Below are 13,307 nucleotides of genomic sequence, written 5' to 3'. Positions count from 1 at the left end.
CTTTTTATATTATTTAGTATTATCTAAACTTTATACAATGAAAATGTACTATATTCATAATAAGGAAAAGCAGAAATTTCAATTTAAAATAAATAATAATTAATCAAAATAAATAAATTTAATTTAAAATTGTTTATTGTGCTTTAAGTTCTGAGATACCTGTGCAGAACATGCAAGTTTGTTACATAGGTATACACGTGCCATGGTGGTTTGCTGCAGCCATCAACCCATCATCTACATTAAGTATTTCTCCTATTGCTATCCCTCCCCTAGCCCCCCACCCCTCAACAGGCCCCAGTGTGTGATGTTCCCCTCCCTGTGTCCACATGTTCTCATTGTTCAACTCCCACTTATGAGTGAGAACATGTGGTGTTTGGTTTTCTGTTCCTGTGTTAGTTTGCTGAGAATGATGGTTTCCAGCTTCATCCACATCCCTGCAAAGGACATGAACTCATCCTTTTTATGGCTGCATAGTATTCCATGGTGTATATGTGCCACATTTTCTTTATCCAGTCTATCATTGATGGGCATTTGGTTTGGTTCCAAGTCTTTGCTATTGTGAATAGTGCTGCAGTAAACATATGTGTGCATTTGTCTTTATAGTAGAATGATCCTTTGGGTATATACTCAGTAATGGGATTGCTGGGCCAAATGATATTTCTGGTTCTAGATCCTTGAGGAATCACCACACTGTCTTCCACAACGGCTGAACTAATTTACACTCCCACCAACAGTGTAAAAGCGTTCCTGTTTCTCCACATTCTCTGCAGCATCTGTTGTTTCCTGACTTTTTAATGAGAACTTATTGAATGTGAGAATGAGAAGAGAAATCAATGGCTCATGCACTGGCGTTTTTCTGTGTTGCAGGGATATTACTTTCACACTGAAAACCCCTTCAAGGACTGGCCTGGAGCATTTGAAGAAGGCTTAAAAAGGCTGAAGGAAGGGGATCTGCCAGTCACCATCCTGTTCATGGAAGCAGCAATTCTTCAGGACCCTGGAGATGCAGAGGTATCATTCTGCCTTCATTCTGCCAGACTCGGAAAGGGCATGTGCTAACGAGGGACAGATAACACAGAACTCTGCTGGGTCACCTTTTCATCAAGTAAAGGTTCCCAGAGGAGTTAACCTAGCTTAGCCTACTTGTTTAAAAGTTACAAATAGGTACCCGTTTTCTAACCAAATTTCTAATTGGCAGTGTTTACAGTGCCTATAAATAAAGATTGGGGGCAGGAAAAGAAAAATCAAAATTACCAACCTGGAGGCTTATCAGTAGTTTTCTTTTTTTGAGACAAGTCTTGTTCTGTCAACCAGGCTGGTGTGAAATGACGCAATCTCAGCTCACTGCAACCTCCACCTTCCAGGTTCAAGCGATTCCCCTGCCTCACCATTCCTAGTAGCTGAGATTACAGGTGCCTGTCACCACGCCCAGCTAATTTTTGTATTTCTAGTAGAGACAGAGTTTCACCATGTTGGTCAGGCTGGTCTCGAACTCCTGACCTCAAGTGATCCACCGGCCTTGGCCTCCCAAAGTGCTGGGATTACAGGCATGAGCCACCGCGCCCAGCGGTAGATTTCGAGGGACAGTATATAGCGGTAGTTTTCAAGGGACAGTATATAGTGATGTCTGGCTCTTGTGTCACACTGTACATCACCCTTGGTTTACTCACGCCACATTTATTGAACACATACTATGTCCCAAAAATTAGACCAGGTCCTGGCTTAAACTATTGAAAGCTGGGAAAACATATCAGGTGGAAAACATGTTTATGGTCTATCTGGGAAAACAAGTAAAAACATCAATGTAGTGTAATAAATGCAATGTCAGAGTGTGCACAGGATGCTGAGAGACTAGAAAGCATCCAGCCTTTCTGCACAAGTGGAGCCAGGGTGGGGGCAGGAATTAAAGGCAATAGGGGAGTCAAGTTTTTGTTACAAGAGAGCGCTATGTGGGTAGGCAGAGGGGCATGAAGCATCCTGTTAAGAGGAAGAGGGGAGGAGAGAATGGTAGAGGGAAGGCAAGAAGAGATAGGCAAGAATTTGAAATTCATCTGAAAGCCATGGGAAACCACTAGGGGCCTGTACTCAGGAGAGGCATAACAACAGATTGCATGTTAGAAAAACCCCTTTCTCCGAGATGAGAAGAGCGATTAGAGACAGAGGCTGGGAGACCACCAAAAAGCTTCTGCAGTCCTAATCCCCTAGATTCCTAAACCTGTGAAGGCCTATCATAAGATAGTGTCAATATAATGGTTTCTTCTTTCATTTGTAATTTTCAGGAATCATCATATAAAGAATATTCCCAAGGGAATCTGCAGAAATTGTAGGGACCGGTATATATACTGGTGCTGAGAATGCAATGTAGAATAGTGGTTAAGCATCTAGGCTGTGCTATCCCAACTGCATAGGTTCAGATCCCTGTTCTACCTGTTAGCCATGGGACCTGGGGCAAATCAGTTAAACCCTCTAAGTTTCAGTTTCCTCATCTGTAACATGGAAATCCTAATAGTAACTATCTCATTGGGTGTTGTGAGGATTAAATTAGTCCACACAAATAAAGTGCTCAGCTCAGTGCCTGGCACATCAGTATTGAGCCTTCATTTTTATTATTGGTTGTACTTTATGTAGGAAGAATGAGTAAACTGATCACTACTTAAATCTTGTAATATCTTGTTGGTCAAAAGGTTTACAGTGAAATGGGGTTGAACTGAAAGCTGAAATTCTGAACCAAAATATTAGAATTTTTAAAAGATAGGCCAAGCGTGGTGCCTCATGCCTGTAATCTCAGCACTTTGGGAGGCGAAGGCGGGAGGATCAGTTCAAGCCAGGAGTTCGAGACCAGCTTGGCCAACGCGGCGAAACCCTGTCTCTACTAAAAATACAAAAAAAAAAAAAAAATTAGCTGAGTGGGATGGCTCTTGCCTGTAATCCCAGCTACTCGGGAGGCTGAGGTGGGAGAATCACTTGAACCAGGAGGCGGAGGTTGCAGTGAGCCGAGATCGTGCCACTGCACTCCAGCCTCAGTGACAGAGCAAGACCCTGTCTCAAAAATAAATAAAATAAAAGATATATTCTCATTGTAGAAGAGGAAATTATTACACTAATATGAAACTATAGGCCACCCCCTAAAAATAATAATGTCATCTTACATAAATGCTATGTATTTTACAAGGCGTTTTCAAATATATTACATTATTTGACACAACAGCCCTGGAAGATTTTTTTAAGGACATATTACAATCTCAGATTCATAAATAAGAAAATGAGGGCCTGTGGTAACTAACAAATCCCAGACAAGGACCCAGGGCTTCTGAATCTATGGAGACCTCAAAGTTAAAGTAATAACACTGCAGAGAGTGAAAATGACACCATGGCCAAAGGCTAGAAAAACGCCCCCAGAGAAAGACTATTTCATCAATCTTTTCTTAAGAAGCATTCTAAGATATATGAAAGGTGAAATCAAAATAGAGGTTGCTGTCTGTATGTTTAAGAGATTTAAAAGAATCAAGGATATTTGGAGGGGGGAATAATCAGTATTTTTATGAGTTTATAAGGTATATGTAATTATAACCCATGAGAGGAAAAGCCAGTACCATTCAAATGGCACTTTAAGATAACTCTGCTTTCCTAGAGTTTTGTTTTAAAACGGTATAATCTAAAATGGTGTTTGGGGAGTGTGTAAGAGTCTTTGGGGAATGTGTAACTCTCCCAGCCTTGGGAAGGAGAGTTACACACTCCTCAAACATTTTTAAACCCTAAGACCCTAATATACCTCCACCCCCAGCAAATTTGAAGACAATGTGTGTAATGAGAGGTTTCTGTTTGTGTGTATTACTCTCATAACAGTGTGAGAGTTATTGTTCTTATGAGTATACAGAGAAAAATTTGCTGTGTTAAAAACTTTAATTCTAGATATAAAAACATAAGCTATCTGCTTGAAGATGTTCTTCATATTATTTACAATAGCAAACAATTGCAACCAACTCAAAGCAATAAGGGAATTGTTGAGTAAATAATGGAATATCCATTCAACAAAATCCAAATTAAAAATTACAAGGATTTTGTAAAAACATGAAAAAGGGCTTAAGGTACGATGAAATGTATAAATGTAGACTATAAAATTTTGTCTACATTATGATTGTGTTATATGTTTTGTGCATTTTAACAGTGATTACATTAGAGGAATGAACACATCATAGGAGATTTTGTTTGTTTTGCTTTTCCTAGTTCCTAAATCTCCTGTGAATTCTTCCAGTAAGTGACTTTCATTCATACAAGCTAAGTTAATATTGTACATCTTGAGATTCCTTATTGTAAATTTCATTTAGCTACATTTCTGGGTTATATTTCCAACCCTTTTCCTCACAATTGTATAATTTTATATATTTATCTTTTGGTTTTAAGATACCTAATATAACAAAATCTCGGAAATTCAGAGGTTTCCATCGCACTGGGTTATAGGAAAGGATAAATACTGAACGAATTTGGAAATAATGACAGAGGATCTTGACCCAGGTGTCACAAGAGAGGTTGAATGAAGAAATGCATACAATATTTTTCCCTTTTATATAGCGCTCACATATGAGACAGCTTGCTCTGCATAGGGGATCCATCACAGGTCAACAAACCAACTGAAGCACATGAGTAATTCTGCTTCATCTTGCAATGTTAACATCAGTTGTCTTTCGTAGGCATGGCAGTTCCTCGGGATAACCCAGGCGGAGAATGAAAATGAACAAGCAGCTATTGTCGCCCTCCAGAGGTAAAGGAAGCTAAGTGCAAAATCATGGGCCTGGTGGACACTTGTTAATCAACTTCCTGTTTCAGATTTGTCTTTTGATCTTTACTGAAGTACAGTGTAAAGAATTTGTAAAGGATAAGTGCTGAGATACCGCATATCACTCACACTTAGCTCTGAAAAACAATTTAGAATGAAGTCATGTTCCTAACAATGTCTTACTATCTACAAATCAATGGACATTCACTGGCACCAGAGAAAGCCTGTGTTAAACCCAGTCATAAAGTAGACTCATTGAATAAATAGTTCCTTTTAACGTTTTAGCCTTCTGAAACATCTGAAAATATTCTTCAAAAAAATAAGTGGAGTACTGACTAATGGTCTGGATGACGTTGGAGCAGGAGGGATGGGAACAGTGGGTGTGTGTAATATTACACCCTACTTGACTAGAGCTCCTATTTAAACCCTGGAAAAGTAGCCTCTGCCAAACAGACTTCCACTTTCCCTATCTTTTATTTTGAGTGCCTTTAATATAGTGCTATAGGAAGAGAATATATATGTGTGTGTATACATATGCACACACACACACACATATACATTCCATATGTTATATGTATGGTGTTTATATGAATGTACATACATAATGTATGTGTATAAATCCTATAGCTTTGGAATCTCAGATTGTAAGAATTCTAGACTCTTGCAATTCTAGGGCTTTACAATCTTGGAATCCTAGATTTCAAGATTCTGTTGGTATTTGATGAAGTAATGGTGCCTGGGGTGTGGCCCTGCCTTCAGAGCCTTTTCCTACAGATGAGAGAATTGGGGATCAGGAAAGGTCAAGGTCACACAGAGAATATGTAACAGAGACAGAACTTAAACCCTCATCTCCCAACTCCAAATCTGGAGCTCTGAGTCAGTGGTTCTTAACCCTGTATACACATGCACATTAGAATCATTTGGAGGGGAAAAATAATGCCCAAGCACAGCCCAGAGATGATCATTTAATTGATCAGGGCTGGGAACCAAGCAGCAATAGTTTTAAAACTCCCAGGTGTTTGTAATGTGCATCCAGAATTAAGAACCTCTCTACCCAGTGCTGATAATCTGGGAGATTAGGCCCACCACAGAGTGGTATTATGTCCTGCCTAGGGCTTGCTCCTCAAAGTCTTATCCAGAGACCTCATCATCACCTGAGAACTTGTCAAACCTGCACAATCCCAGGCCCACCCCAGTAGACCTACTGGATGAGAATGAAGATTTTATAAGACCCCCCAGATGATTCACATGCACTTCAGTTTGCAAATCCCTTGCTAGAGGCCAGTGGAATAGAATGAGGGGGAGTAGCTTTAGCCTGTGTCTCCTGTAAACCCACATCAGTCGTTCTGAAAACACAGGAATTTCCCTCTCCTTTGCAAAAGACTGTAAAATCTTTCATATCTAGATGTCTACATTCAAGTCAGTTCTCTTTGGGGATAATAGATATTTAATATATTGGTAGTAGAGGCCAGGTGTGGTGGCTTACACCTGTAATCCCAGCATTTTGGGAGGCTGAGGCAGGTGGGTCACTTGAGGTCAGGAGTTTGAGACCAGCCTGGCCAACATGGAAACCCTGTCTCTACTAAAAATACAAAATTAGCCGGGTGGTGTGGGCATCTGTAATCCCAGCTATTTGGACGCTGAGGCAGGAAAATCGCTTGAGTCCAGGTGGCAGAGGTTGCAGTGAGCCAAGATCACACCACTGTACTCCAGCTTCAGTGACAGACTGAGACTCCATCTAAAAAAAAAAAAAAAAAAAATACAGAGCAGCATTAAAATAATGATATCCCCTATTTCTCATTAGATCTCATTAGATTAAGCACTAATAAATCATGTGCAGGGATAAGCCACATAGTTTTAAAGCTACTTATTAAAATTACCAAACTAGCAATCATTAGGGTAAGTTTTAACTTTCTTAAAAATATGCTGAGGTCTCCATTTTTATGTGGATAAATATGGTGCTTTCCAGGGACTTGACATAAGCAAGCTTACCAACGCTTTTGCAGTATTTAGTTAATAAAGACCCCCCACATTTTCTGAAGAACTGTTAGATTGTGGCTCAAAAAAAATCTGAAATTGGCTTCTTTTTTTTTTTCAGGTGCTTAGAATTACAGCCCAACAACTTAAAAGCTTTGATGGCCTTGGCTGTGAGTTATACTAACACTGGCCATCAGCAGGATGCCTGTGACGCTCTGAAGAATTGGATTAAGCAAAATCCAAAGTACAAATACCTTGTGAAAAGCAAGAAGGGATCTCCAGGCCTCACCCGGCGGATGTCTAAGTCCCCAGTTGATAGGTATCCTTCTCGTTATATTACAGCTGGCAGTAAACACCCATATATACAATGAATCACCTAAAGGGCAACTAATGAGCCTCACACCCCAGACACCACCCACTCCAGAATGGTTTGCAGGACAGTATTCTGCTGGAGGAGCATCACTCGTTAGAAAGATTAGTGCTTAGACCAGGGCCAACCTTCGGGCACATGATCTACATTGTGGGCACTCACAGACATTTATCTGAGTGCCACATTTTAAAGTCAAATGCTTTGGACACATAATTCACCCAAGGTGAAGTATAATAAATACCAATGCTCCAAGTTTTATCCAGCCTGAGAATTAGGAATGGGGAAAATGAAAGTCTCGTCTTCTAGAAATTTTGTTTTGTTTTCTTTTTTTTTTTTGAGACGGAGTCTCACTCTGTCGCCCAGGCTGGAGAGCAGTGGCACAATCTCGGCTCACTGCAAGCTCCGCCACCCGGGTTCACGCCATTCTCCTGCCTCAGCCTCCCGAGCAGCTGGGACTACAAGGGCCCGCCACCAAGCCCGGCTAGTTTTTTGTATTTTTACTAGAGACGGGGTTTCACCTTAGCCAGGATGGTCTTGATCCCCTGACCTCGTGATCCGCCCGCCTCGGCCTCCCAAAGTGCTGGGATTACGGGCGTGAGCCACTGCGCCCGGCCTAGAAATTTTGTTTTCTATCAGCAATAAATCCTATGTTAAATCCTTATTCACTGAGGCCTTGGGAAACTTAGCTGTGGGGTTTTCCACATTGGCACTCATAGAGTCAACAGAACTCGCCTCGTGAAGACCTTACTTAGCACAGTCTGTATCCGTGTACAACAAAATAGTTCATGAAATTCAACCATATTTTAAAACATTCAGCATTAATAGTCCTCTCATTGAGTTAAGGTATTTTAAGCAAAATTTTCCAGTCTGTAACGAAGAGACTTCTTGAAATACAGTCAAGGGATTTAACAGTAAATCATTTATGTTCTGACTATTTGGATTACAAATCTAATTTTTTTTTTTCTCTTGTAGCTCTGTTCTGGAAGGCGTGAAGGAATTATATCTGGAAGCTGCCCACCAAAATGGAGATATGATCGACCCAGACCTGCAGACAGGTCTAGGGGTTCTGTTCCACCTGAGTGGAGAATTTAATAGAGCAATAGATGCATTTAACGCTGCCTTAACTGTTCGGCCAGAGGTAAGACAGCACAGCACAGCAAGAAACCACAGCGTTCTCTGTAACAAATAAGTTTTCACAGGCTACACCGTCTACATTTCTTCTGCACTTTATTTCCCTGACTCCAATGGTTTAAAGTGATGGGTACTAATAATGTGCTACTGTGGCTGTTAATATTGAAATACCTGAAATACAAACACTAATATGAAATACCTAAAATAGAAACACTAATTGATGTTGTTGATGACAACATCAAATGGTAGCTGTTCGTTGACGAGTGAAAGTCATTTGACAAAACTGACCGTGAAGATTTTTTAGTAATTCACCTGGCCATGGTCTCCATCCATGAGCACTGCATAAATTTTTAGCCGTCTTCCTTTCTCTGCAGAGAAATACAGGAATGCTCTGTCATTGTGCCTTGTACTGGGTTGTTAGAAAGTTCTGATTTTGTCATCAGGACTATTCACTATGGAACCGCCTCGGGGCGACCTTGGCGAACGGAGACCGCAGCGAGGAAGCCGTGGAGGCCTACACGCGAGCGCTGGAGATTCAGCCAGGATTCATCCGGTCCAGATACAACCTAGGAATAAGCTGCATCAACCTGGGCGCCTACAGGTGAAGTATAGCAACAGGCCAAGGATGAAGGCCATGCCCAGGACTGAGGTCGAATAATCTGAAAGGTTGTTTCCAAGTAAAAATGCCTGCCTTGGTAGGAGTATTCCTCCTCCTGCCGTTAAGGGTGAATGTGGAGCCTTCAGATCCCAAGGCCTGTTTGAGCAGGAACCCTGTGCTTCTCTGGTTCTCAATCTTTAGAGAGCTGCAGTTGGCTCCGCATCTTGGGAAATGCAGATTCCCAATTCCTGGCCGCTGAGATTTTGATTCAGTTGGCCTGGATTAGGACAAGTTATCAGCATTTTCAACACCCCCAAGGGCAACTCTTCAAGAAATAGTACCCGTCAATCTTTCATTTTCCACTTAAGGAAAAAAGAGCCTTGGGGGTGTGGGCAAGGGGACCTGGCAAAATGACTTCAGAAAGTCCCAGAATCAGTGTTTAGCAAAGCAAAACTAAGAGTCCAGGTTTTCTAAACCTAATATACCAATCAAGTTAGTTGGGAGAAAAAGAAAAAACACAACTGGGCTTATAGTTTAAAATGCCTTTCTCATTCTCGTCCTTCGTCGTTAAGGTCTGCGTCCTCTCTTTCTTTTTCCCATTACCAGGGCCTAGAAATGACCTTTATTTCTTTCAGATAATGAAAGTATGGGTAATCTTTTTTCTTCTTTCTTTTCTCATTTTTTCTATTTTCTAAATAAACTGGTATTACTTTCATAATTTGGAAAAAGAACTAAATGTTAGTTTTGAACCCCACAAAAGATGTAAACCCTTTCTCATTCTCTGAAAGAGCCAGGCTTTAATAATCAGACAAGCCTGTGTTAAAATCACAGCTCTGCCATGTACCGGTTTTGTGACTCTGGTCTATAATTTTTAGCCTCAATTTCTTCACTTGTTAAAAAAAGAGAGAGAAAGAGGTAATGATTATTTTTCAGGATTTTGTACAGGTTAAATGTAATTGCCTAGCACAGAGCAGATGCTCAATGCCTAGCAGGCATTTATTATGATGATTATTATTTTTGCCATCATCATCCTTATTACTATTATTTATTTAGTAAGTCATCAGAGAACTGTATAACTAGATTTCACTCTTTTGACATCTGAAGAATGACTGCTTCTGAACTGCATTGGTGCATTTTGCCACTGGCAAACATTGAGATCCTAGAAAATAGTTGTTGCACTGTACAAAAAAACTCTTACAAAGAGCATTAGTCACTTGATTAACTGTGTCAAGAGAATTTTCTCAGATCAAAACCAGGAAGAGCTGAATGACTCCTTACCAAGCGGCTTGCTTTATTTTATGGACACTGTGAAATGTGCCACTGCAGAGGCCCTGTTTACATCAGCTGTGCAAAAGCCCAGAGCTGACTCTGTGCCACCCCCCTACACATCAGCTGTCCAAGCCCTGCGGATGTCTATTTTGTATCCTAACTTCATTCCTGGCTTCATCTGATTTTCCCAGCCAGATTTCCTATTTACATCTTTCATTCACTTTTTTTCTAGATATGTTGTGTATATGTATTTTATGAGACACCTTAGATTCCTTTTTTTTTTAGAACAAGGGAGATGTAAAAAAAAATACATATATATATAAAAAACATATAATGTAATTGTTATAATTGTTCTTACAAAAGAAATATATAAATATTACATACATTTTATATATATACTATATATATTTTATATATATATTTTCAATTAAAGGAGGCTTTTATAAAGCTCCTAGATGAGTTTTTCTTAATTATAACTTCTTAGGGTTAGAAAACAATAATTGAGCGGCCAATAAAATACTTTCTTGGCATTCACAGATACAAAATTCAGCAGGGTTACTGTTTTCAGGAACCCATGAAGGCTCATGACAGGTAAAAATGGCCACCTCCGTTAAGGTGTAAATTTTAAATCCTCAAGCAGAAAGTCTCCCTTACTGGAACAAGTCAATTTTAGGGTTGCCAGATAAAACACAGAATGCCCACTTAAATTTGAATTTCACATAAACAACAAATAAGTTTTTAGTGTAAGTATTTTCCAAATATTGCATGGGATGTTACTGTACAATTGGCCCACCATATCCATGGGTTCCTCATCTGTGGGTTTAACCAACTGTGGATTGAATACATTTCTTAAAAAACACAACTTTTTAAAAAACAATATAGTATGACAAATACATAGCATTTACATTTTATTAGTTATAAGTAATCTGGAGATGATTTAAAGTATATGGGAGGTGTGTGCAGGCTATATGCAAATATTATGCTATTTTATACAAGGGACCTGAGCATTCTCAGATTTTGGTATTCTCAGGGGTTCATGAAACCAATCCCCCACGGATACCAAGGGATGTTTATCTGAAGTTCACATTTAACTATGCATTCTGTATTTTTATTTGCTAAATCTGGCAACACTACTCAGTTGGCTACTTTGGAACGTATCGACTAAGTTTTGTGGGTCTTTTATTGTCATGCCAGATGGGGGAAATCTGAGAAGTGGTAAGAATTTTGTGCTTTTTCCTGAAAAAAAAAAAAAAAAAAAAAAAAGACCATCAAGTGAGACGTAATTTTTTTTTTTTTGAGATGGAGGCTTCTGTCACCCAGGCTGGAGTGCAGTGGTGCAATCTCGGCTCACTGCAACTTCTGCCTCCCAAATTCAAGCAATTCTCCTGCCTCAGCCTCCAGAATAGTGGGGATTACAGGCACCCACCACCATGCCTGGCTAATTTTTGTATTTTTAGTATACGCAGGGTTTCACCAGGTTGGCCAGACTTGTCTCAAACTCCTGACCTCAAGTGATCTGCCTGCCTCAGCATCCCAACCCAAAGTGCGGGGATTACAGGCATGAGCCACTACGCCCGGTGAGAGAGAGACATAAATCTTAAATGAATTCTGAAAAGAAGTATAATTTGAGGTATAAGTGCATACTCAGGAAATAACAACCCTCAATAGAGAAAGAGCTCAAAAGGAAGCGAGGAGCTGGTTTAAGTACTTTCAAATTCACAAAAGTCTTGGGACCGCTCCCTCAAGAACTGCAGGTGTCGGTGTATGTAGCTGTAACATTTGCTGCTTGTCATCACATTTTCCATAAAGAGTCAAAGGCAAGCACTACCCTGGTACCATATACAATTAAAACAAGGAGAGGAAATTGTTGGTGTGAAACTTGGCTTTAGCTCAAAATGTTACACCTTTGTCAATAGAGCTCCAGACTACAGCTTCGACCAATGAGTCTTAACCTTTTCAAAAATGAGGACTCCTTTGGATGAAAATTTCATCCTGCTTGATAGTAATACTTTTAGTATGAGTATAATGAGGGAAAGCTAAAACGTGATGCTTTTAAATGAATGGGCTTTTTATTAATCATGACAATATACACAAACATTTAAAATTATTTATACATACATGTGTGAAACATTTGAAAACTATTCACACATATATATGTACAACCTTCTGAGTCCCCCAACAGGACTCTGAGTTCACAAGCAGGGGAGCAGGTTTAGACTAGCTTTATGGGGGGACAATAAAACTGGAGTCGTTTGATGAGGTGAGTAAGTTCGTCTATTCTGTTTCTCTCCAAATCCCTCTGAAACCATTACCACACACTTGGAGCTGGAAGCAGCCAGTGAATGAGAGGCTTTCAAGATCTTCCTTTCCCTTAAGTTCTTTCAGGTCTGGGTCTATGAGAGAAAACTGGGAGACATCAGTAGAGCCGCCATCCTGTGAAGTGGGGGCAAAAAGGTCCTCTCAAGTAGGCTCCTTATGTCCATCCATTTATAAATCTCCCTCTCTTGCTTGATTACAAGAAACCCAGAAGAGGGGGTGATTAGAACACCCACTCCATTCCATTATCCAGGTTGCTACATACACCATGACCATTTCTCACTTACCTTTTATTTTCAGGCAGGTCTAACAATATAGATGAGCAAATCCCTGGATTATGTGCATTAGAATTAGAAATCCAGTCTCATTTTCAAAGTTTCTTACCAGATGCTTATTACCTACCTTGCAGGATTAAATGAGATCAAGGGTATGAAAAGTTTTTGAGAACAGTAACGTGGATGCAAATTAAAGTGGCATGATTATTCTTCGGAAGGATCAGTTTGTCAGATATACTCAACAAGGTTGGGGTGAAATGGGGCTGCTGAAGAGGGCAGACCCAGCAGGTGCACCTGGCACCTGAGCAACAGAGTGGACTAGTGGGCTAGAGGAGCTAGAAGGACTTCAGACAGTATCTAACTCGGCTTGTCTCAGACTTGGTGTTCTCAGGAACCCTCTACACTTTTAATAATTATTGAGAACCTAAAAGGGCTTTTGTTTATGTGGGTTATATCTATCAATATTTACTGTATTGGAAATTAAACTGAAAACATTGTTAAAGATTCATTTAAAAAGAATAAAACTCACTACATTTAATCATAAATAATATTTTTTACAAAAAATATTTTCCAAAACACAAACAGTCTAGTGGG

At 39.9% G+C, this 13,307-nt stretch overlaps 1 protein-coding gene across 17 annotated transcripts in view; it reads left to right on the top strand.

Annotated features, from left to right (window-relative positions):
• The window catches only part of PEX5L (peroxisomal biogenesis factor 5 like), a 241,669-nt gene that overhangs the window by 220,144 nt on the left and 8,218 nt on the right, over positions 1–13,307 (top strand). For all 17 annotated transcript variants that reach the window (XM_003950234.6, XM_001168575.8, XM_016942333.4 and 14 more), the window contains 5 exons: positions 868–1,011; positions 4,692–4,762; positions 6,876–7,073; positions 8,097–8,262; positions 8,699–8,856. In XM_003950234.6, coding sequence (XP_003950283.1) covers positions 868–1,011; positions 4,692–4,762; positions 6,876–7,073; positions 8,097–8,262; positions 8,699–8,856 — 737 coding nt within the window. The remainder of the gene's footprint in view (positions 1–867; positions 1,012–4,691; positions 4,763–6,875; positions 7,074–8,096; positions 8,263–8,698; positions 8,857–13,307) is intronic.

The sequence above is a fragment of the Pan troglodytes genome, chromosome 2 (assembly GCF_028858775.2).
Source record: "Pan troglodytes isolate AG18354 chromosome 2, NHGRI_mPanTro3-v2.0_pri, whole genome shotgun sequence".
Taxonomy (NCBI): Eukaryota; Metazoa; Chordata; class Mammalia; order Primates; family Hominidae; genus Pan; species Pan troglodytes.
Note: the sequence above shows the minus strand (reverse complement) of the source record. Positions and strands in the feature narration are given on the sequence as shown.